The sequence below is a fragment of the Acinonyx jubatus genome, chromosome X (genome assembly GCF_027475565.1).
Source record: "Acinonyx jubatus isolate Ajub_Pintada_27869175 chromosome X, VMU_Ajub_asm_v1.0, whole genome shotgun sequence".
NCBI lineage: Eukaryota > Metazoa > Chordata > Mammalia > Carnivora > Felidae > Acinonyx > Acinonyx jubatus.
In genome coordinates, this window is record NC_069389.1 from 123,905,769 (window position 1) to 123,927,739 (window position 21,971).

The following is a 21,971-nucleotide window of genomic DNA, read 5'->3' on the forward strand; positions in this document are numbered from 1 at the left end:
AAGAAGCCCCTTTGGTAACCATTTGCTGAGACCTTCTACTAGGCACCAGGATGCAGACATAATAGCTGGCATGTACTATATGCCAGGAACTGATCTAAGTTACTTTACTTTAATGCGGTCTGCTATTCTTGTCTTCATTTTACAGGTGATGAAACTGAAGCACAGAGAGGTTAGGCAACTTGGCCAAGGTCACAGAGGTTGCAAGTGGTAGCATTCCAACCCATGTAATCCAGTTCCAGAAGTCATGCTCCAAACTCCTATGCTACACTTCCATGCACTGGGTACACAGCTTTGAGAAATATAAACAACTGATAGAAGCAATACGTATGATACATGAGTGCCTCACACCGTACGTTAGGAGGTGAACTAAGAGCCGTGCACAAAAGGAAAGTAAGCAGGGGAAGGGAAAAGAGGGGTGTACCAGGTTGCAATTTTAAATGGGCATGGTCATGGAAAGTGTCACCGAGATTACATTTCGGCAAAGGGAGTTTGGCTTCTGCACTGAGAGCAATAGGGAGCCGGGCTAGGGTTCTGAATGGAGGAAGGCTGTGATCAGAATTACCTTTTAGACTGATCTTTCCGTCCGCGGTGGAGAGGACAGATTCAGGGGGATAAAGAGTAGGAGCAGGTCGACCTGTCAACTGCGGGCAAGAAATGATTGTGACTTGGGCTAAGACGGTAGCAGTGGAGTGTGAGAAATGGCCGGATTCACTGTGAAGGGCTATTGATGGGGGCTGCCGCTGAAGTGGATTTGTGGCGCTGAGAGAGGAGTTCAGAATTAACACCGGTCTTCGGTACGCGGAAGCGGCCACTAACTAGGACGGAGTGAGAGCGACAGGAGTAGCTGCGGGGCGGGGAGACGCGCCCTGGCACAAGCTCCAAGGGCTCCACGGGCCCTGCAGGCAAGGAAGCTCTTCTTTCCAAGCGCTTCTTAGTAAAATCGCAACGGTTTTTTTTTAAATGTCTTTCTGCGCTGGAACGGAGTCGGGCACAGAGCAAGCGCCGATAAATATCTGCTCGACATTTCCATGAACTAACACCACGAGCCAGTGTTATTTTTAATAATGTAATGGGTAAAACAGTCCTTACTAGGGAAGGGCCGGGTCGTGGGCGCGTCCCGGGAATCTGCTAGGTGGGCACGTCAGTCCGGGAAGGCTTTCCGCGCACGCGCGGCTCGGCGCTCCTGCCGGGCGGGGCCGCGGAGCCTTGTGACGCAGCCTGGCGCGCGGGCGGGGCGCCACCTCCGGGCGCGCCGCTCAGCCTCTTCCGCTGCCGCCGTGGGAATGGAAACATCTGGCCCACGTGCCGGAAGCCCGCTCGCGGCGGCGACGGCGGCGCGCCACTCCGTGTCCTATCGCGCCAAACCCCTGCGGCTGTCATCGCGAGACGAGCTCGCCGAAATGGCCGCTTCCAGTCAAGGTAAAGGCAGGCGCGCGCACCGCCGACGCCACGCGGAGCCGCCTCTCTGGGTCCCGGAAGGGGGAGGGCCGCGCGCCGGCGGGTCTCGGCAGAGCTCCCCCGGGAGTCCGGGCCGCTCGCAGCCGGGGAGGGCGCCCTGGGCTCGCCGCTGGCCCGGCCGCTCCCAGGGTCCGGCCAAGGTCAGGCGCCGGGCTGGGACCGAACCGCCCCGAGGCGTTGTCTCCGGTTGGGCTCGCTCAGCCTTCCGGCGCCGCCCCGAACAGCCTATGCCGGGAAACATTCTGTCCTTGTTCTCGGAAGCACTCTGGCGCTTTCAGACCGAGGCGGCTTCTTTGTCCCTTTGCACGTTCGTCCCCAACACCTGGCAAGCTTTTTTCTGTGCGCAGGGAGCCTCCTCTTGCGCTTTTAATGTCTTCCAAAGAGTAGTACACATCGGATTGTACTTTGAAATCGTTTCTTATTTAGTCCGCGTGGTCAGGAAGATTCCCTGTAATAAAATATACACGGGAGCGTGACTTTTAAGTCATGCTTCTTCCCCGACTAATTATCCTGCTTCAGGTTATATTTAGTTCATTACTGGCTCTCAATATCCTATTGCTAAACAGAGCTATCATCGAAAACCCAATTATGTAAACCCCCCAATTACGTAAATTATGTTAAAAACAAAGGCAGTGAGGATATTCAGAATTCATCACTTCTTAATTATTTGCTGTGTTTCGCTGTTATGTGTGCTCTCGAGGTTATTCACATGTATTGTGTCTATGTGATGGAAACAACAGTATGGTCTGCTGCTGTGCGTTTCTTAACAGCCCTTAGGGTCGTGATGTCACACCCACCGGCGGTGACTACATAGTGGAAATGGATGTACGCAGCAGATCACTCCCAGCCGGTTGGTAAACATTGACCAGCACCCCACCAAATCTAAGTGACTAAGGGGTTCGAATGCACAATTTAATTATTTTCCTGCGGAGTAGACTGCTCTCATTCACTTAAAAAATACAGGTTCAGGGACCCCTTTTGACTGGAGCCCCCTATAGAGCTGATGGGCTTTGGTAAAGTTACATTAAAACAAAACTCAAAACGTATTCTTGGTTTCACTGATATTCTTTAACCCAAGGAGAGAATTTCTTCATCAATACAGCAGTAATGTCTTACTGTTGTGTTGTGCTGGTGCTTAATGTTACATTAGAAAAATAATTTTTCATGGCGCCTGGTGGCTCAGTCGGTTGAGCCTCCGACCGGTATCCGACTTCAGCTCAGGTCATGATCTCATCGTTCATGGGTTCCAGCCCTGCATTGGAGTCTGTGCTGACAGCTGGGAGCCTGGAGCCTGCTTCTGATTCTGTGTCTCCCTCTTTCTCTGCCCCTCCCCTGCTCATGCTCCATCTCTCTCTCTCTCTCTCTCTCTCTCTCTCTCTCTCTCTCTCTCAAAAATAAACATTAAAAGAAAGAAAAATAATTTTCATGTAACTACTTGTGAAGCCATTAGAAGACCCAGTTCCTCACGTGTCCATATTTTGGTTCTGTTAAATTGGGGTTTGTGATCCATCTTGAAGTATATTTCGTGTCTGATGTAAGGTAGGGATTGCATTTTTTTTTAGTACAGATAACTAGTAGTTCTAACACAATTTGTTAAGAAGACTCTTTCTCCATTAAATTACCTTGGTGCCACGTTACTGAAAATCACATGACTGTATGTGTAGAGCTACTTGTGGACTCTGTTCTCTTCCATTGATAATATTTGTGTATCCTTAGGTTAGTGGTACACCGTCAAATATGGTAGCTGTGTAAGTCTTGACATTAGGCAGCTGTAGTATTCTGTAGCTTTATGAGAAGTCTTGAAATTCCTTTAACTTTGTTCCCCCCCCCCAAAATTGTTTTGACCACTTGTGGCACATTAGATTTTCCTAAACAACTGCAACGATATCTCCCATTCCAGCTGCTCTTTTCTCGGTGTGACTTTGATACTCCTCCCACTCAGTGATGGGATCTATGCATTCCCTCTTGAATCTGCATAAGGGTTTGTGACCACTTCTACAGAATGTGGTAGAAGGAACGCTGCATGGCTTCTGGGGCTAGGACTTAAATGGTTTTCATAGCTTCTGGCTGGCCCTCATGCTCCTTCACTCCATTGGTCTCTCACTACTTGCCTTGGGCCATCCACCCTTGAGCCTAGGCACCATGCTGTAAGGAAGCCCAAATTAACCTACATAGAGAAGTAGCCTGTATATGTCAGTGTGGGAGATGATTCCAGACCTTCTGCCTGTAAGCCTTCCAGCGGAATCCTCACACATCGTGTAACGGGTAAACTGTAACACTATATCCTATCTGAATCCTGATCCACAGAGTTTAAGAGCATTATAAATGATTCTTTAGCTCCATGAAGGTTTGGCATAATTTGCCATAGTAGCTGGAACACTACTCAAGGAAGTCTTTTGCACCTCCAAATACATTTTGGAACCAGCCTGTCAATTTCTAGATAAAAACCTACCTTTTGACTGGGATGGTGTTGAGTCTATACATCAATATGGAGAGAATGAACATTTTAATAATATTGCCTTGCAAATCATAGTACATATCTCCATTAATTTCAGTCATTTTCACTGTTTCCCTGCAGTGTTTTGTTCTTTATTATAGTGCAGAGGTCTTGTGCGTATTTCATTAAATTTATCCCTGCATTATCTTCTCACAGAGAAAGGGATTAGACATTTTGTTAACTCTTTCTCCTTTCTTGGGCAAATCACTTAACCTCTGAGCCTCCATTTCTTTTTTTTTTTTAATGTTTATTTATATATTTTCAGAGAGTGCGCAAGCAGGGGAGGGACAGAGAGAGGGAGAGAGAGAATCCCAAGCAGTCTCCGCACTGTCAGCGCAGAGCCCGATGCGGGGCTCTAGCTCAGGAACGGTGAGATCATGACCTGAGCCAAAACCAAGAGTCGGATGCTTAACCGACTGAGCCCCCCAGGCACCCCTGAGCTTCCATTTCTTGATTAGAAAGTGGAGTTAATAAATAGTACCTTTTTTTTGTACCTACTATGTTCTGTGGATTTAATTAGAAATATGTATTTGTTGCTTAGCACATTTCCTGGTAAGCATTGTCTAGTAAAAGTTCAATAAAACATTACCGTTTATCCTTATTATCAATGGAGATTCATATAGTAGTAAGAATTTGTGAATTTGTGGGCTACTGAATAGTACTGAGTGACTCTTCAAAAAGGAGAGGCAAGGGCGCCTGGGCGGCTCAGTCAGTTAAGTGTCTGACTTCGGCTCAGGTTATGATCTCACGGCTCATGAGTTCGAGTGCTGCATTAGGCTCTGTGCTCACAGCTCAGAGCCTGGAGCCTGCTTTGGATTCTGTGTCTCCTTCTCTGTCTGCCCCTCCCCCAATCGCACTCTGTCTCTGTCTCAAAAATAAACAAACAGTAAAAGGAGAGGCAAATGAAAAAAATCCATTTCATTTAAGATACTAATTATTACTAGCAGGCTTTTGTAGGTCCTTTGCTTGTTTTTAAATTCGAGAGGAAAAATTAGAGCACTAATTCTAAATTGTCTAGTTATTTTTTTCTCTAAGGCAGCTATTATTTGTTGATTTTATTCTGATTTTTAAAAAATGCTATCCATGATTTCAGAGTTAATTTACTATTTAAAATATAATAATATTTGGAGGTTCTTATTACAATACCTGTTTCTTAAAAATCTCAATCTAGTTAAGAATTATGATTTATTATAGTATTTTCTTATTCCGTATCTTAATTCTTGTAGGAAACTTTGAGAGAAATTTTGAGTCACTGGACCTTGCAGAATTTGCTAAAAAGCAGCCATGGTGGCGCAAGCTATTTGGGCAGGAATCTGGGCCCTCAGCTGAAAAATACAGCGTGGCCACCCAGCTGGTAATTGGAGGTGTCACTGGATGGTAAGTGATATGAAAGATGTCCAGTATCTTTTTTTGCATGATTTAGTATTGCACTCGTGGGAACCACCTCCTTAACCAGTGAAAACACATGAACTTTTGTGAAATTGATCACTTAATGTGTAGCATTCATCTAAACATCTTGTTAAAGTGCTACTTAATGGTTGTGGTTATACACGTGAGTATTTATTACATTCCAGGCAGTATTTTGAGTATTTACATATTTCATTTCCTTTTCACAACTCTTGAAATTGGTACTGGTATTATCTATCCTCATTTTTTTCCAGTTATATCAAGAAATAAATATGCATCACTGGGTAAGTTTAAGGTATATAGCATGATGGTTTCACTTACATATATTGTGAAATGGTTACCACAGTAGGTTCAATGAACATTCATCATCTCATATACATACAGTAAAAAGAGAAGAAAATACTTTCTCCTTGTGATGAGAACTCTCAGGATCTACTCTCATAACCATTTTCTTATACAGCAGTGTTAGCGGCAGACATTGCATTGTACGTTATGTCCCTAATACTTATTTATAACTCCAAGTTTGTACCTTTTGACCACCTTCATCTAGTTCCCCCTCCCCCAGCCCCCTGTAACCACAAATCTGATGTCTTTTTCTATGAGTTTTGTGTTTATTTTAGACTGTACACATAAGAGATTGCACATGGGGTGCCTGGGTGGCTCCGTTGGTTGAGCATCCGACTTTGGCGCAGGTCATGATCTTGCGGTTCATGACTTTGAGCCCCACATTGGGTTCTGTGCTGACAGCTTGGAGCCTAGAGCCTGCTTCGGATTCTGTGTCTCCCTCTCTCTCTCTGTCCCTCCCCTGCTTGAGCTCTGTCTCTCACTCTTAAAAATAAACATTAAATTTGAAAAAGTTTTTTAAATAAGGGATTGCACGTATAAGATCTCACATATAAGTGAGATCTTGCAGTATTTGTCTTTATTTGTCTGACTTACCTCACTCAGCATCATGTCCTCAAGGTGAATCCATGTTGTCACAATTGATAGGATTCTCCCCCCACCTTATGGCTGAATAATAGTCCATTGTGTGTGTGTGTGTGAAAATATCTCTCTATAGATAGATAGATCATATCTCATGTTTTTTCACCCATTGATCAACACGTAGGTTGTTTCCATGTCTTGGCTATTGTGAACAGTGATGCAGTGAACATGGGGGTGCAAATATCTTTTTGGGTTCATGTTTTAATTTCCCTTAGATGTATTCCCAGAGGTGGAATTGCTGGATCATATGGCAGTTCTATTTTTAGTTTTTTGAGGCACCTCCATATTGTTTTCCACAATGGCTGTACCAGTTTACAGTCCCAGCAAGAGTACACAAGGGTTCCCTTTTCTCCACACTGAGAAGTGGAGAATGCAAAAATACACAAATATGTAAAGTATGTATATAGATAGCTCATTTCCTTCTCACAACAACTCTGAAATTGGTACTGTAATCATTCTCATTTTATAGGAACTAAGGCTTAGAAGGTCCAGGGTCTCAGAGCCAGAAAGTGGTATACTAGGGAGCTAGCTGCTTGTTTCTTAGCTGTGTCAGATGATAACGTTCTTAATGTGACACAGCCTATGGATTTATTTGTAGTAAACTCAACAGGTTTAATAGATTTAGTCAGGAAGACATAATGCATCAATCTCATCTCTCCATTCTACATTTAAAACTCCTATTGTACAACATAATCTATAGAACAGCGCATATGACATTAATGAATACATATGGAGTGAGCACCTGTTTAACAGACACTCAGGTTGAAACCATGTGGCTGGCACCCCAAAAACTCTAGAGATGAACACTGTCCTGAGCTCCTTGCTTTCTTTTTACTTTTAACAGCAGTTCAATCAGGAAATATTATACTGTCGTTGACCTGCTTTTGAACTTTAAATAGACGCACTTGTGTATTCTTTTGAGTCTTCCCTTTTTTCTCAACTTCTTTCGTATACATGACCATGCGTGTAGTTGTAGTTCCTTTTTTTTCCATTGGTGTTTAGAATTCCATCAGATGAGTATACCACAGTGTTCTTATCCAGGTGATGACTGACACTTGGGTTGGTTCAATTTTTGGCTAATTTAAACACTGCTGATATGAACACTCCATATAAATTTCCTGGTCCATACATATGCACTTTTTTGTAGGGTCTAGACCCAGGAGTTGAATTGCTGGGTCGTGAGGTTTAAGTGTCTTCAGCTTTGCTGGGTAATGTCAAACTGTTACTTGATTTGAAAAACCACTTTCCAAAAGTGATTGTAACTGTTTGCCTCTCCACAGCAAGGGTTGATGTTCCTGATGCTGTACATTCTTGTAAGCACTTGGTACTGCCAGACCGAAAGTTTTGGTGGTCTGATCGTGGCATCTCACATGGTTTTCGTTGCATTTCCCTGAGTACTGGTGGAATTGAACAGCTTTTATGTGTGTTCCATGACCCTTCTGGACCTCGTCTTTGATGAAGTCTCATTTTTAATCTTTTGTAATTTTTCTCTTATGTTGTCATTCTTTTTCTTACTGAGAGTTGTAAGCATTCTTTATGTATTCTGAATACGAATTCTTTATTGGTTGTACATTTTGCAGGTATTTTTGCACATTCTGCATTCTGTGATTGTCTTTTCATTTGCCTTTTGGTGTCTTTTGATGAACGTGTAGTATTTTCAATGTCAATTTTATCGATCTTTACCTTAATAGTTAGTAATTTTTATGTTCTGTTGAAGTAATTTTTTTGGCCTACCCCACACGCTAGAACTTTATTGTTTTACCTTTCACATTTACATTTATAAATCCACCCGGAATCGTTTTTGGTGTTTAGTGTTGGTCGACACTTCTTTCTTTTTTTCCACGTACAATACCCACTTGTCCCAACTCACTTTATTGGATATGCTGTCCTCCCCCCAGTGCTCTGCCATGTGTCAGACCTGCGTGTGTGTGTGTGTGTGTGTGTGTGTGGAACCGCAACTGCCATCTTATTTTTTAGGAATTTCTTGGCTGTTCTTTATTATTTTTTTAACAGTTTAATAAATTGGCATATCATAAGATACGGTTGTTTAAAGTATACAATTTGATAAATTTTGGCATATACACACCTATAAATCATCACCACAATCAAGGTAATGAGCACATCTGTCACTCTAAAAGTTTCTTCATACCTCTTCATAATCCCTTTTATGCCTCTATCAACCACTGATCTGCTTTTTATCACTACAGATTACTTTGCATCTTCTAGAATTATAGATAAATGGAATTATACAGTATGTGTTCTTGTTTGGCTGCTTTCTTGTGCTTAGCATGTTAATTTGGAGGTTCATCTGTGCTGTTTTTTTTTTTTAAATCAGTTGTTCATTCCTTTTTATTGCTGAGTAGTAATCCGCTGTGTGGATGAACCATTTTGTTTATCCATTTACCTTTGTTAGATACAGGTTTGTTTCCACTTTGGGGGTAAAACTGCTGTGAACACTTGTGTACAAGTCTCTGTGAATGTATGCTTTCATTTCTTTTGGGTCAATACCTGTGAATAATATGGCTGGGGATTATAGGTGGAATGCTTTAATTTCTTAAGAACTTGCCATATGCTTTTCTAAAGTGCCTGTACTATCTTACACCTCTACCAGCCCTAACACTTTGGCAGTATGTCGTTTTGATCACAGCCATCCTGGTGGGTGGAAAGTGGTATCTCATTGTGGCTTTAATTTGCATTTCACTAACGATTAATGATGTCAGCATCTGTTCATGGGTTTATTTTTGCCATCCATATATCTTTGATGAGGTATCTGTTTTCTTTTCTCCATATTTTTATTGGGATGTTGATTTTCTCATAACAGAGTTATGAGAGTTCTTCACTCCAGGTACAAGTTTTATATCAGATATGTGGTTTGCAAATAAATTCTTCTACTCTATAGCGGTTTATTATCTTAACAGTAAAGAGCAGAAGTTCTGAACCTTGACATGTAAGTTATTGGCTCTTTCTTTTATACCTGTAGCTTTTGGTGTCATGTGTGAGAATATTTTCCTGACCCAGGATCACCAAGATTTTCTTCCGTGTTCTCTTCTAGATGATATATAGGTTTAGATTTTTTGGTTAGGACCATGATCCATTGATCCATTTTGATTTGCTTTTTGTTTATGTTGCAAGGTAGGAATCTAAGTTCTTTATTTGCATATGGTATGTAATTGTGTCCACATGGTTTGATGAATAGACTATACTTCTCTATACTGAATTGCTTTTGCACTCGTGTCAAAAATCAACTAACTATATGTCTGTTTCTGAACTTTTTTTTTTAGATTTTATTTTTACGTAATCTCCACCCCCACTGTGGGGCTTGAACTCATGACCCTGAGATCAAGAGTCACATGCTCTTCCCACTGAGCCAGCCAGGCACCCCTGTTTCTAAACTCTTTGTTAAGTTGATTTGTCTGTCTTTGTGCTAGCATCACACTGTTTTGATCACGATAACTTTATAATAAGTCATGAAATCAGGTAGCATAAATCTTACAACGTTGTTTTTCTAAGTTGATTTGACTGTTCTGGGTACACAGCATTTTCTTCTTTTTTTTTTTTTAATATATGAAATTTATTGTCAAATTGGTTTCCATATAACACCCAGTGCAGCATTTTCATATGAAGTTTAGAATAAGCTTGCTGCCAGTTTCTACCAAAAGCCTGATATGATTTTGACTGGCATTGCATTGATCCATAAACATGGTTTATGGATTGGTTTGGGTTTCTTTTAATTTCTCCCAGCAATGCTTTGTAGGTCTTGCACATCTTCTTTTTGATGCTATCGTAAATGGTATTTTAAAATATCAATTTTGGATTGTTCGTTGCTTATATATAGAAACACAATTGGAACTTCCGAACTGCAAGATCATGACCTGAGCCGAAGTCGGACACTCAACCAACTGAGGCACCCAGGCACCCCTAAAAGTTTTTTTTAATTTTTTTTAAGTTTATTTATTTTTGAGAGAGAGACAGAGAGAGAGAGAGAGAGAGAGAGAGAGAGAGAGAGAGATCATGAGCGGGGGAGGGGCAGAGAGCGAGGGAGACACAGAATCCGAAGAAGACTCCAGGTTCCGAGCTGTCAGCACAGAGCCCGACTCGGGGCTCAAACCCATGAACTGTGAGATCATGACCTGAGCTGAAGTCAGTTGCCCAACCGACTGAGCCACTCAGGCACCCTGCAACCTAAAAGCTTTAAGGGATTTGCTCAAAATTAGTAAGTGGTAGAGGTAAAATTTGAATCAGGGTCTTTCTGAGTGCAGAGCCTTTGTTCCTTCCTTATGTTGTATAAGAGTGGGAAGGAGCTGGATCATCCCAAGGTAATTACGATCTGAACATTGTTAGAAGTACATGTTTCTGTGTATTTGACAGCTTGTCGACTTGTCTGATATTGGTTTGGTTTTTGTAGGTGCACGGGTTTCATATTCCAGAAGGTTGGAAAATTGGCTGCAACAGCTGTGGGAGGTGGATTTTTTCTCCTTCAGGTCTGTATGTGACGTGTTCCGGGGTGTTTGGAAGTCCCCCTTGCCCATGGGGAATGTGATGTGAGGAGCCGTACTTGAGTCCTGGCTGTATTACACCAGAACAGCCTTTGCCCTTGTTTTCAGCGTACTATCTGAAATTCTAGTGAGCATTTGAGTCCACTTTCATCAACTACTAGTCACATTTTATTTCATAATTTATAACAGGGAATATTCCTTATCATAGTTCCCTCATAGGGTTTTCAAGACCAGTTGAAATATGAAACGTGATTTCAAAAATATGAAGTGTGATGCAAGTACCTTGTGATACTATTATTTTGCCCAGGGCACATTGATCCCAGAGCAGCCAAGGAGACGAGGGCTAAATTATATTCAGTCTTGTGTGTTTGGCCCGGAGTTGATTTCAGAACTACTGGGTATTGATTCTCTGAAGCAGCATTTGGCATTGCTTTGCACACCTGACTCCACATTGGAATCACCTGAGGACGTTTAAAGACCGCTGGTGCTTGAGACCTTGTCCCCCCGCCACCACCCCCCGATTCTATAGGAGGTAGATGCAGTTGCCCATCTGAGTACTTGTACGCTCCTGGAGAAGCACTGCTCTGTAGGAGACAGAACTTGTTGGATTGTGCCACAGTCTCCAAATTCCTAGCCCTTTGCCTCCTTCCATGGTTGACAGCCCTCACTTCAGCAAGGTCGGTGCTGCCTTCGAACTGCAGGTGCAGTGAGTCTCCCAGATGGGTCAGGGGAAGAAGGACTGTGCAGGAGGAGGGGGCTGGCACCTGGCGGGCCAGGGTAGAGGCCGGGGCCCGGCTCAGTTGGGTGTAGTATTTCTCTCTCACAGTTTCCATGGGTCAGAAGTTTGGGGAGGGGAGGGTGTGTGCTTGTGGCCGGAGGTCCCACGTAGTTACACGGGGGAGGTGGCTGCTGCAGGGCTGGGCCTCGCTTCGTCTCTCAAGGAGGTCAGACTCGCTGCAAGTCGTGGGCCCTCTCATATCTCCCCCTCTCTCCTTCCTCCTGCCCCGTGGGGCAGAAATGCAGTGACAGCTCTCTCCCTGTGCTCCCCCAACCCTGCCCCAGACTCTGTAAATACCTTAATGTTGCTTTCAAATATCTTTTTTCTTTCACCTAAAGCTTTCTTCACTTGAAGTATACTTGACATACAATGTGAGTTTCAGGCGTACAACAGAACGGTTCAGTATTGATATACGTGACAGAATGTCTCAATCTGAGCGTACCCTCTGTTTTTTGGAGGGGCAGTGACTGACAGAAGCAATTGCTACTAGAAACGCTTCCTTGCTGAGGGAGGTGAGACCTGGAGAGTCCATGCTGTGCACTCACGCTACTGGTCACCAGAGGGATGCGGGTGGCGCTAGGCCTGACGTTTCACACAGGGATCCAGGTTCCTTTCCTTCGTACTCGTCATTGTGCTAGCGGCATGTAGTGAGTCTTCCCTCAGTATTTGTAGTGTGGCATCTGTCATATGTTAATCCAGACGTGTGGATCTGATTCGAGTTGTCTGGTCAACTTTCTACTTGATAGTTGGTAATACAGGCTCCTCCCCATATCATTCAGGAGCATCGTGGCTGCTTTCATAATTGTTGCTTGTCCTTCTAAATTTTAGAACAGGCTTGTCAATTATTTTCAAAAATTCTGTTGAAATTTTTACTGGAATTGCATGAGAACGATATAGATAAATTTGGGGAAAATTAAGATCTTTTATGATAATGAGTCACGTGTGAATATGTACTTTCCATTTATTTAGGTCTTTAATGTCTTTGCATAGAATTTAAAATTTTTCATCCATACATCCCGTATACCTCTGCCTTGATTTCCTTCCTAGACACCTTAGGGCTTTAGTTACACTTGTGGCTTTCCTTGGCCACTCACCCTTGGCCCCCAAACTTTCCAGTTGGACTTAGAATGGCACAACTAATAATGTGGGACATCTTTTCCTGTGCTTATTTGCTGTCCACATCTCCTTTTTGACAAAGTGTCTATTCAGGTCTTTTGCCCATTTTTAAATTGTGTTGTCCATTTTGTACTTTTTATTTTGTCCCATTAAAAGGATATTAAAGGGTTGTAAATCCTAAAATCAGGTAGTGCGATTCCTCCAATTCTCTTCTTTTTCAGAATCATTTTAGCTGTTCTAATCCCTTTGCCTTTCCGTAGACCTTTTATTTTTATTTATTTTTTTATTTTAGCATGTGAGCAGGGGAGGGAGTAGAGGGAGAGAGAGATAGAGAATCCACATCCACGCTGAGTGTAGAGCCTGACACGGGACTTGATCCCACTACCCTGAGATCATGACCTGAGCCGAGATCAAGAGTCATACACTCAACCAACTGAGCCACCCAGGTGTCTTCCATGTACATTTTAGAAGCAGCTTGTTTGTGTATCTGTAAAACTCCTGCTGGGGTTGGGATCGCAATAACTCTGTAGCTCAACTTGGAAAGAATCGGACATCATTTCTTCATCAAGTCTTCAATTCCATGTGGATGGCCTGTCTCACCATTTATTTGTTCATCTTTAAATTCTTCAGCATTTTGTGGTTTTCAGCATGCAGATCCTATTTGATTTTTGTTTCGATTTCTATCTAGTATTTATTTTACAGCTATTATAAATCATGAATTTTATTCCCATTTCCAGCTGTTACACTTGCTAGCAAAAAGAATACGATTGATTTTGTGTGTTGCTCTTGTATTCTGCAGCCTTGCTTAAACTCCTCTTTTTCCCCAAATGAGGCAGTTTATTAACACAGCATATGTTTTAATGCTTCTTGTTGGCAGCTGCCACCTGTCTCGCATTCTGTCCACATCTCTCTGTCCCTGAGGTGTCAGTTTGCAGCCCCCATCTTGGTCCCTTTCCACCATTTTATGCCCCTCTAGGGCTTGGAGGACCCTGCAGGCCACACTCTTTGAGCCTCTGTTGAAGTGGCTGGGCATGACCCCACTTCTCTGACGTTCCCTGTAGATCTTGGTCATGGAGCTGACGCCAGCGTCAGCCTGGAGGTACAGCTGTCATGCTGTGGAAGCAGCTTGTGTGTAGAACCAGTTCTCATCATAGGGAGCAAGCTCTTTTTTTTAAATTTATTTATTTATTTTGAGAGGTGGGGGCAGACAGAGGAGAGAGAGGATCACAGGCAGGCCCCACACTGCCGGTGTGGGGCCTGACGCAGGACCCAAACCCACGAACCGTGAGATCATGACGAGCTGGAGTTAGATGCTTAACTGACTGAGCCACCCAGGTGCCCCTGAATTTCTTTTAATGTTTATTTATTTTTGAGAGAGAGAGAGACAGACAGAGTGCCAGTAGGGGAGGGGCAGAGAGAGAGGGAGACACAGAATCTGAAGCGGGCTCCAGGCTCTGAGCTGTCAGCACGGAGCCCAATGTGGGGCTTGAACCCACAGACTGGGAGATCATGACCTGAGCCAAAGTTGGACACTTAACTGACTGAGCCACCCAGCACTCCAGTTTATTTTTTGTGTTGGATTCTTTGAGATTATGTAGACAGAGATGTCTACAAATAGCAACAATTTGCCTCCTTTCTGATCTGGAGAAGAATTTCAGTTTTTATGAATACTAATGTTTTGTATATTATATGGACTGCAAATACTTTTTCCAGCCTGGTTTGGGTGGGTGACTGGTTGGTGGTGCCGTGAAATAAAACAGAGACTAGAGGAAGAGCCACAATGCTCTGTAGGAGACTACAGAGAGGAGAGTTTCAATTTGAGATACTTTGAGAAATCCAAACTTCGGTGGAGAGAAGCGGTATCAGTGGAAGATTCATTGGTGGGGTATAATCAGTCTCTTCATTCCTGGGACAACATTAATCCATCAGAAAACAACATACTTGAATCATTTTTTTTTAACTTTATTTATTTTCAGAGAGAGCACAAGTGGGAGAGGGGCAGAGAGAGAGAATCCCAGGCAGGCTTTGCACTGTCAGTGAGGAGCCCTGTGTGGGGCTCGATCTCATGAACTGTGAGATCATGACCTGAGCTGAAATCAAGAGTAGGACCCTCAACTGACTGAGCCCCCCAGATGCCCCTACTTGAATCATTTTTATCCTATTCACACATTCTCATTGAAATTGTTTTTTTTTTTTTTTTGAGTTTTAGTGTTTGTGTCTGCCGTCTTTATAAAGAGAAGTAGGCATATTCTATATGTATATTTGGTTGTATTTTTCTCAGTGCCCAGTATATGAAGTTGCTCGTAAGAAATCTCTGTGCAGCCATGTCCTAGAGGATTTCTTTCTGAGCAACAGCGATGACTACATTGTCAGAAAACTTGTGCTTATGTTGGCTCGAAGGTCAGTAAGGTGTCTTCACCTGAAATCTTGAGTTTGGGTTTCAATTCTGATTTTCATCTTACCATTTTATATTTTTAAACGAACTTAAAAGTTCTTAGTGAGGGATAAGAGTACAAATAAAGTAAAACAGTTGCCAGCGGTCACCAAAGGCCAGTCTATTGATCTGGCATCAGGCATGGGGTCTTGCACATAGGGTGGACACTGAGATGTGGAGTGAATGTCATTGTCATGCAATGAACGGGATGGCAGATGTCTCCAGAAATGGAAAATCAGATAGGTTTTTGATAATGTGCTTCGGTGATTAACCCTAATGAACAGAAATAACAAGCCTATCTTTCTTATTTCTTGCTGTCATTATTGAAACTCTAGCTTGCAAACCATACTGGGTACATCAAGATTGACTGGCAGCGAGTAGAGAAGGACATGAAGAAAGCCAAGGAACAACTGAAGATCCGTAAGAGCAGCCAGATACCCAGCGAGGTCAAAAGCAAAGCAGAGGAGGTGAGACTGTTTTGTTTGCCTGCAGTGTGAAAAGTGTCGGCCTTAGATGGAGTACCTTCACCTCAGAGGCCTTGTTTCACAGCCGGGTAATGTGTTGGTGGCCTTTATCAGTGACTGAGAACACAAAGTGATAAGTGTACATACGTGGCTGGGTCATGCCTTGAATTTCTTGTAGGAATTGGGGCAGTGCGGCAAATGGGATATAGGTGGCTTTAAGTCATACTTTGTCTCCATGCACACCCTTCTCTGAAATGTCTATGTTTTACACATACAGAGAGTAGCCGGAGTATCCAGCCCAGAGGTGGGCAAACTTTTTTCATAAAGGGCCAGACGATAAATATTTCCAGCCTTGTAGGCCCTGTGGCCTCTGTCACAACTACTGAGCTCCATCACGTTGCATGAAAATACCCACAGATGATATGCAGACAAGTGGGTGTGGCTGTGTCACGAGGAAACTTTATTTCAAACAGGCAGCCGGCTGGTTTTGGGTTACAGGCTGTATTGTGCCAAGCCTGCTCTACCGCATGGAACCAGGTCTGGTTATACTGGCTGGCGCTTGGACAGGAGAAGTCCTACCTTTTCAAAAGACTGTATTTCGCTTCTTCTTTATTACCTCTAGAAATGTGTTAAGGGTGTAAGGAAATAAGTGCACTGCAGTGGGGAGCAAGAAATAAATAGGATCAAGGAGTCAAGAAGGTGCCTTCTACCTTGCACGGCCTGGAGCCATGCTCTTCCGCATTCACAGAGAAAGGGGTTGGAATGAGTGCAGAGGGAGGATTTAGAGGTAAATTGCAACAGGCCTTGGCCTTGAAATACTGCCAAATGATGGTAACAAAATAAAACAGGTTAAACCCAGAAGGACCGAGAGAACAGGAAAAGAATGCCAGAAGACAAGAAACGTCAGCAAATTTTTAGAAGTTGAAAAGCAGATAGATGAATGGTAAATGAGTTAGCAGACTAGAAAGTACTGCACGGACAAGTCCCCTCGCCAGGCGCATAATGGCAGTCTCTCTGTGGTGGTGGGTGGCAGGCCGAAACTGGTCCTTTGCCCAGAATGTAAAGGAGCATCTGTGAGGGCCCAGGAGTGCAGGTGGTCCCTCCCACTCCTATCCCCCCACCTCAAGCTCAGGGTTATGAAACTGACACTGTTTTCATTTTCCCAAAAGTTTATTGTTCAGGTGTTTACAAAAGTAATACATGATTGTTGAAAACTTCTTCAAAGACGTGGGAAGTGTATATAGTCAAAGGTATTAGCCTAATGTTTGATTAGAACTGTTGACTCACAGAGGGAATTTGTTATAAACTAACCAAAAGGTTTGTAATTGATTCCACAAATTTTTGTATTCCTGTTCATGGTCTGGAACTGTCACAGGCCTTGGGGTTAGTGGCTGGTTCCCCCCTCAGAGCCCATGCTCTTACCTGGGAAGCCAGGGAATGAGGATGAGAAATTCAGTGTTTAGCAGTAAAATCATCGGTGACTTTGGCAACAGCAGTTTTGGTGGGGTGGTGGAGTTGAAGGCCAAATGGTAGCGAGTTGAGGAATGAGTAGGAAGTAGGAAAAATATAATGAATGGAAACAATTACTTCAGGAATTCGTATGATTTTTTTCACTCCCCCTGATGGTAGATGGCAAAAGACAAGGCCTCAAGTCCAGGGGACAAGTGGAACTGACATAGGGAGACGTAGACATAGTGGGAGGAAGAGTGCTAGAGAGCCCCAGAGGAGAAGGCCGGGGTGTGAGTGGCTTAAATGGTTGGGAGATGAACTCACCACTTTGCTTGAGTTCATGAAATGATTAGGCTGGGATATTGGATGTGTTGTCGCAATGAGTGCTTTTCAGTTTTAATTTTTTTTAATGTTTATTTATATTTGAGAGAGAGAGAGAGAGACAGAGCACAAGTTGGGTAGGGGCAGAGAGAGAAGGAGACACAGAATCTGAAGCAGGCTCCAGGCTCCGAGCTGTCAGCAGAAAGCTTGACGAGGGGCTTGAACTCATGAACCATGAGATCATGATCTGAGCCAAAGTCAGATGCTTAACCAACTGAGCCACCAAGGCGCCCCATCAGTGAATGCTTTCTAAGGTGATAGTTGTACTTGGGGAAAAGAGGCAGTCTGAATGACTTACCAAAGGTCTCTCAAATGGAAATTGATAGAGCATGGTCATCAGACCCAAAGGGTGCTGAGTGCATGTTCTGAGCTGCAGATGAGTAGACAGCAGGTAGAGGCTTTGTGAACTTAAGATATCCTTATTTTAATCATCTTCTGATGCGTTGAGGTGTGAGAATGCAAATCCGTGGCATCTAATTGAGAAGAGGCCTCAGAGGGGAGTGGGTGGGTAGATGGACAGATGGACTGATGGATGGACAGGATGAGTGGGTAGAGAGATTTGGAGAAGAGACTTCAGAATGAGCAGCCTCTATTGGAAAGTAGGTGTCAGAGAGAATGGAAGAAGTGAATTTGGAAACTGTAGGGGCACCTGAGTGTCTTAGTCAGTTAAGCATGCGACTCTTGATTTTGGCTCAGGTCATGATCTCACAGTTTGTGGGTTCGAGCTCCATGTTGGGCTCTGTGCTGACAGTGTGGAGCCTGCTTGGGATCCTCTCTCTCTCTGTCTACCCCTCCCCTGCTCTCTCTCTCAAAAAAATTGTGTGTGTGTGTGTGTGTGTGTGTGTGTGTGTGTATAGATGTATATGTGTATATATGTGTATATGTATATATATATGCATACACACACACACACACACACACACACATATATATATATATAAACTTAAATTGTAAGCTGTCACCAGTTTATTGAATACAGCTTTATTCTTTTCCCATAACTTCCCTGTGAACTCTGTCCTTCCCTGTTCCTGAATGAATTCTCAGGCAGATTTCTTAGCTCTGTAACAGACATTACTGAAGACCGAACCCAAGGAGTTGCCTTTGGCTTCTCCTTCTAATCCCTCATATGGCCAGTCATCCATTCGAAGTCCCATCTTGAAACCATCTCTTGAATTTCATCACTTCACACCCCTGCTACCGCCTTGATCAGAGAGCCCATGTTGTGGGGATTGCATAGGGTAAAAGACACGCGATTCCTAATAATAAGGTCCTTAGCAAAACAACCCATTTATGCTCTGTTCTGTTTCTAGGTAGTATCATTTGTGAAGAAGAACATTCTAGTGACTGGTGGATTTTTCGGAGGCTTTCTACTTGGCATGGCATCCTAAAGAGGTCAACTTCACTTCCATTATTCCTGTGTTTTCCAGCCAGCAGCCTCTACACTCCGTCATAGACATCAACTATCTCCTGCTTCTCTTCTTCTGTGCCTTCCTCCTCCCTGCTGCGGCATATCTGAATGGCTTCTATAGGCATCTGTCGGTACAAGTTGATATGGCCCTACTGTGAGCTCGATGGCAACGGAAGAGACCATAGACGTTAGCTCTTCTCCCAGCACACTCCCCACTTGACTAATCTGTAGGTCAGCAAAAATGTTCCTTTCCCTCCTCCCATATAAGATACTTAACAGAGCATGGTATAAGATGGCCCAGCTTGGAGGATGAGTGGATCCTCAGAGGTTGTCGCAGACTTGCTTTGGAAAGAAATAATAAGCATATAGATACCTTATGTGTTGCATGGAAAGGAACTGAATATATTTGCCTTTAAGCATGAAAGACTTGGTATCTTGGTGTCTACTTTCTTTTTTTTAGTTGCTTTTAGATTACAGAAAGAGAGCTATTTATATGCTTGCTGTAATTATCCTGACCAAAATGGCAGTATAAGCACTATAATTGAAAAATCTGAATATGGAATGAACTTGTGCTGAGCTGAAGGTATTGTGTTTGGAGGGAACGTCTTTAGGGAAACCAACCAATAGATACACTGTTGAATGGTCAAACTTAGTGAATCACTTAAAGGTGTTAAGATACTATCCAGGGATGTATTCCACCATAAAGCAACTCATGGCTATTTCCACAGGGTTTTTTCATGGTGAAATAAGTGACTTTAGGTGGGAGATGGAAGAAGCTCTTGGATTTTTATCTCATAGGAACGGTTTTAAGCTTCGAAACGTTAAGTATTATTTACCTCTTGTCAAAACTTTAGGGGTAGCCATAGTTCCTGTGTGAAATTCTACTACTTCTCTACCTAGTTGGTATGAAATATCTCACATTTGAGCCACAGTTTTAAAGAGCTGGCGTTCCAGGCATTCAGAGTGGAGAACAATAGCGACATGTGTGAAGTAAATTATTGCCATCCTCCAACATAACGTGCTGTGTCAGTGACCCCACCTCTTCGAATTATTCTTCAAAATAAAAGTTTACAGACACATACACATGCTTAGAATCTTAGCACATTTTGTTATAATAGCCCATTACCATGTCTGCAGCCTCATCTAGAATATCCACTTCTGGAGGGTAAGGCTTGTGTCTTCACCGTTACGATGGAACTGAGCACTTAGTAGGTGTTCAGTGTTTGTTGAATATATGAACGATGACCTCATATAAATGTATCCAGAAAAGGGACTGATCTAAAGAATTCTTGGAGACTTTTTGAGTTCTGAGAATGCAGAAAACTTAGAATTCCTAAACTTGCAGCTGATTGTTTGCAAAATGTATGTTTTTAAGGCCTTCTTTTAAAACATTTGCCTTTTTACTAATCTTGGGAATGATGTATTGAATTTGTAAATTGTAGCTACCAACGGATGTGTGGAACTTTTTAGAATTCATCCACCTGCATTTTTCCCCTTACTTTAAGGCAACATGAAAGTTTTGCTTATAATTTGTATGAAGCATCCTCAAATCATAATGGTATGAGGCTCTGTGTTGCATATTTTGTATAAGAACTTAAAAACTTGTTATTCCTTTTTATTATGAAAACATATATGAAAACTTTATTATGAAAACAAATATATCTAAAAGTAGAGAAAGTACAATGAGCCTCATATATCTTATCACCTACCTGCAGTGATCATCAGATTATAGCTTGTTTTATCAAGTGTTTTGAAACAAATACAGATGTATCATTTCATTATATTTAAGTACGTGTCTCTAAAAGGTAACAACTGTTTTTAAAAATCATGAATACAGTACCCTACTGTCATACCAAAAACTTAACAGTAATCCCTTAATATCATCAGTTATCCGGCCAGTTTTCAAAATTTCCCATCTCCAAGGTTTTACATTTTGGTTTGTTTGAATCAGTATCCATATGACATATACCCACATTGCATTCAGATGGTCTGTTTAAGTCTCTTTTAATCCTGTATGTTCTTTTTTGCTTGTTTGTTTGTTTGTTTGTTTTTGGCCTGCAATATATTTACTGAAGACACTGAGTTATTTGTCCCTTAATTTTCCCCATTCTGCTTCTGAGGTCTGGGTCCCTGGGTTATGCCATGTCATTCACCCAGCCCAATAGAATGGTGACTGATTTACTTAAGTAAATCATAACTGAAGTGCCCTGTTCCCCTGTGGGTTGCATGACAGGGAGAGTGGCCACTGGCTGCCTGTCTAGTGGGGTGGGAGTTGCCTTATATCCATCCGTTTTTCCGTGATTATTGGCCATGACAACAGAGATGGGCAGGTCATTCTAAGCTTTGAGCAGGTTGTCGTAGATAATAGGTTGAAATAAGATCCATAGGCCTCTCCTGAAGTTTATTCCCAGCTGGCTGCTTCTGGGGCCCTAAGGTGCGCGGTGAAGGTCAGTGTTGCAGGTCGGCCTCCCGCTGCCGCTGTGAGAATGAGCCTGAGCTCTGCCCACCGCTTGTGGCTGTGCTCTGGGGCCTGTGGGGGAGGACTGGGTGCGCGCATTTGTGGAGTCTCTACTTTGAGGCCCTGTTGCCAGCGGCATTGCTTGAAGATGGTGAAGTGGGAGGTAAGATTTCCCCCCAAAGAACAGCTGCCAGCCCTTCGTGCAAAACCGAGCTACGAGGGGCCGGCAACTATTTTCATTTGATTACCGAGGCCTGTTTAGCGAGGCACGCTTTTCTCCAGTACCCCGGGTGCAATAACGTGTTGGGCTTCCTTTTTAGTGGTGGAGGAAGAGACCGGTTTTTCCTTGACCGACAGAGGTATGCAGCGTGGCCGGGGTTTTGGCGCCCCCTGCTGGCAGGCGTGTGGTAACAGCACATTTGGGCCTGCCCTACCCGGTGGCCCGAACACTCGTGAGGTTTTTCTCCCCTTTGCCCCTCGGCCCGTGCATCCCACCGCGCCCTGTCTGTCCCCTCCCGAGTCACCTTGGCTCCTCCCGGCGTCCTCGCACTCCGGGCCACCCTCTGACCCACAGTCGCTCCCGCGATGGGACTAGGTAGGATGGGGACGTGGGCCTGATAAGAGCAGAGCTCTAATGCCTG

At 43.3% G+C, this 21,971-nt stretch overlaps 1 protein-coding gene across 1 annotated transcript; it reads left to right on the forward strand.

Moving 5' to 3' along the window:
* The first annotated feature begins 1,236 nt into the window (after window positions 1-1,236).
* FUNDC2 (FUN14 domain containing 2) lies at window positions 1,237-20,954 on the forward strand. Its single transcript, XM_027053186.2, has 5 exons — window positions 1,237-1,419; window positions 5,182-5,332; window positions 10,752-10,827; window positions 15,506-15,637; window positions 18,775-20,954. Exons 1-5 carry the CDS (start codon window positions 1,284-1,286, stop codon window positions 18,850-18,852), a joined length of 573 nt encoding a protein of 190 aa, XP_026908987.1. The 5' UTR covers window positions 1,237-1,283; the 3' UTR covers window positions 18,853-20,954.
* The last annotated feature ends 1,017 nt before the right edge of the window (window positions 20,955-21,971 follow it).

Excerpts from the sequence above, each read along its gene's own strand:
- FUNDC2 (XM_027053186.2), top strand. The coding sequence starts at position 1,284 with ATGGAAACATCTGGCCCACGTGCCGGAAGCCCGCTCGCGGCGGCGACG. Across the intron at positions 5,333-10,751 it reads ATTGGAGGTGTCACTGGATG|GTGCACGGGTTTCATATTCC; the intron begins GTAAGTGATATG and ends TGGTTTTTGTAG. Across the intron at positions 10,828-15,505 it reads GTGGATTTTTTCTCCTTCAG|CTTGCAAACCATACTGGGTA; the intron begins GTCTGTATGTGA and ends TTGAAACTCTAG.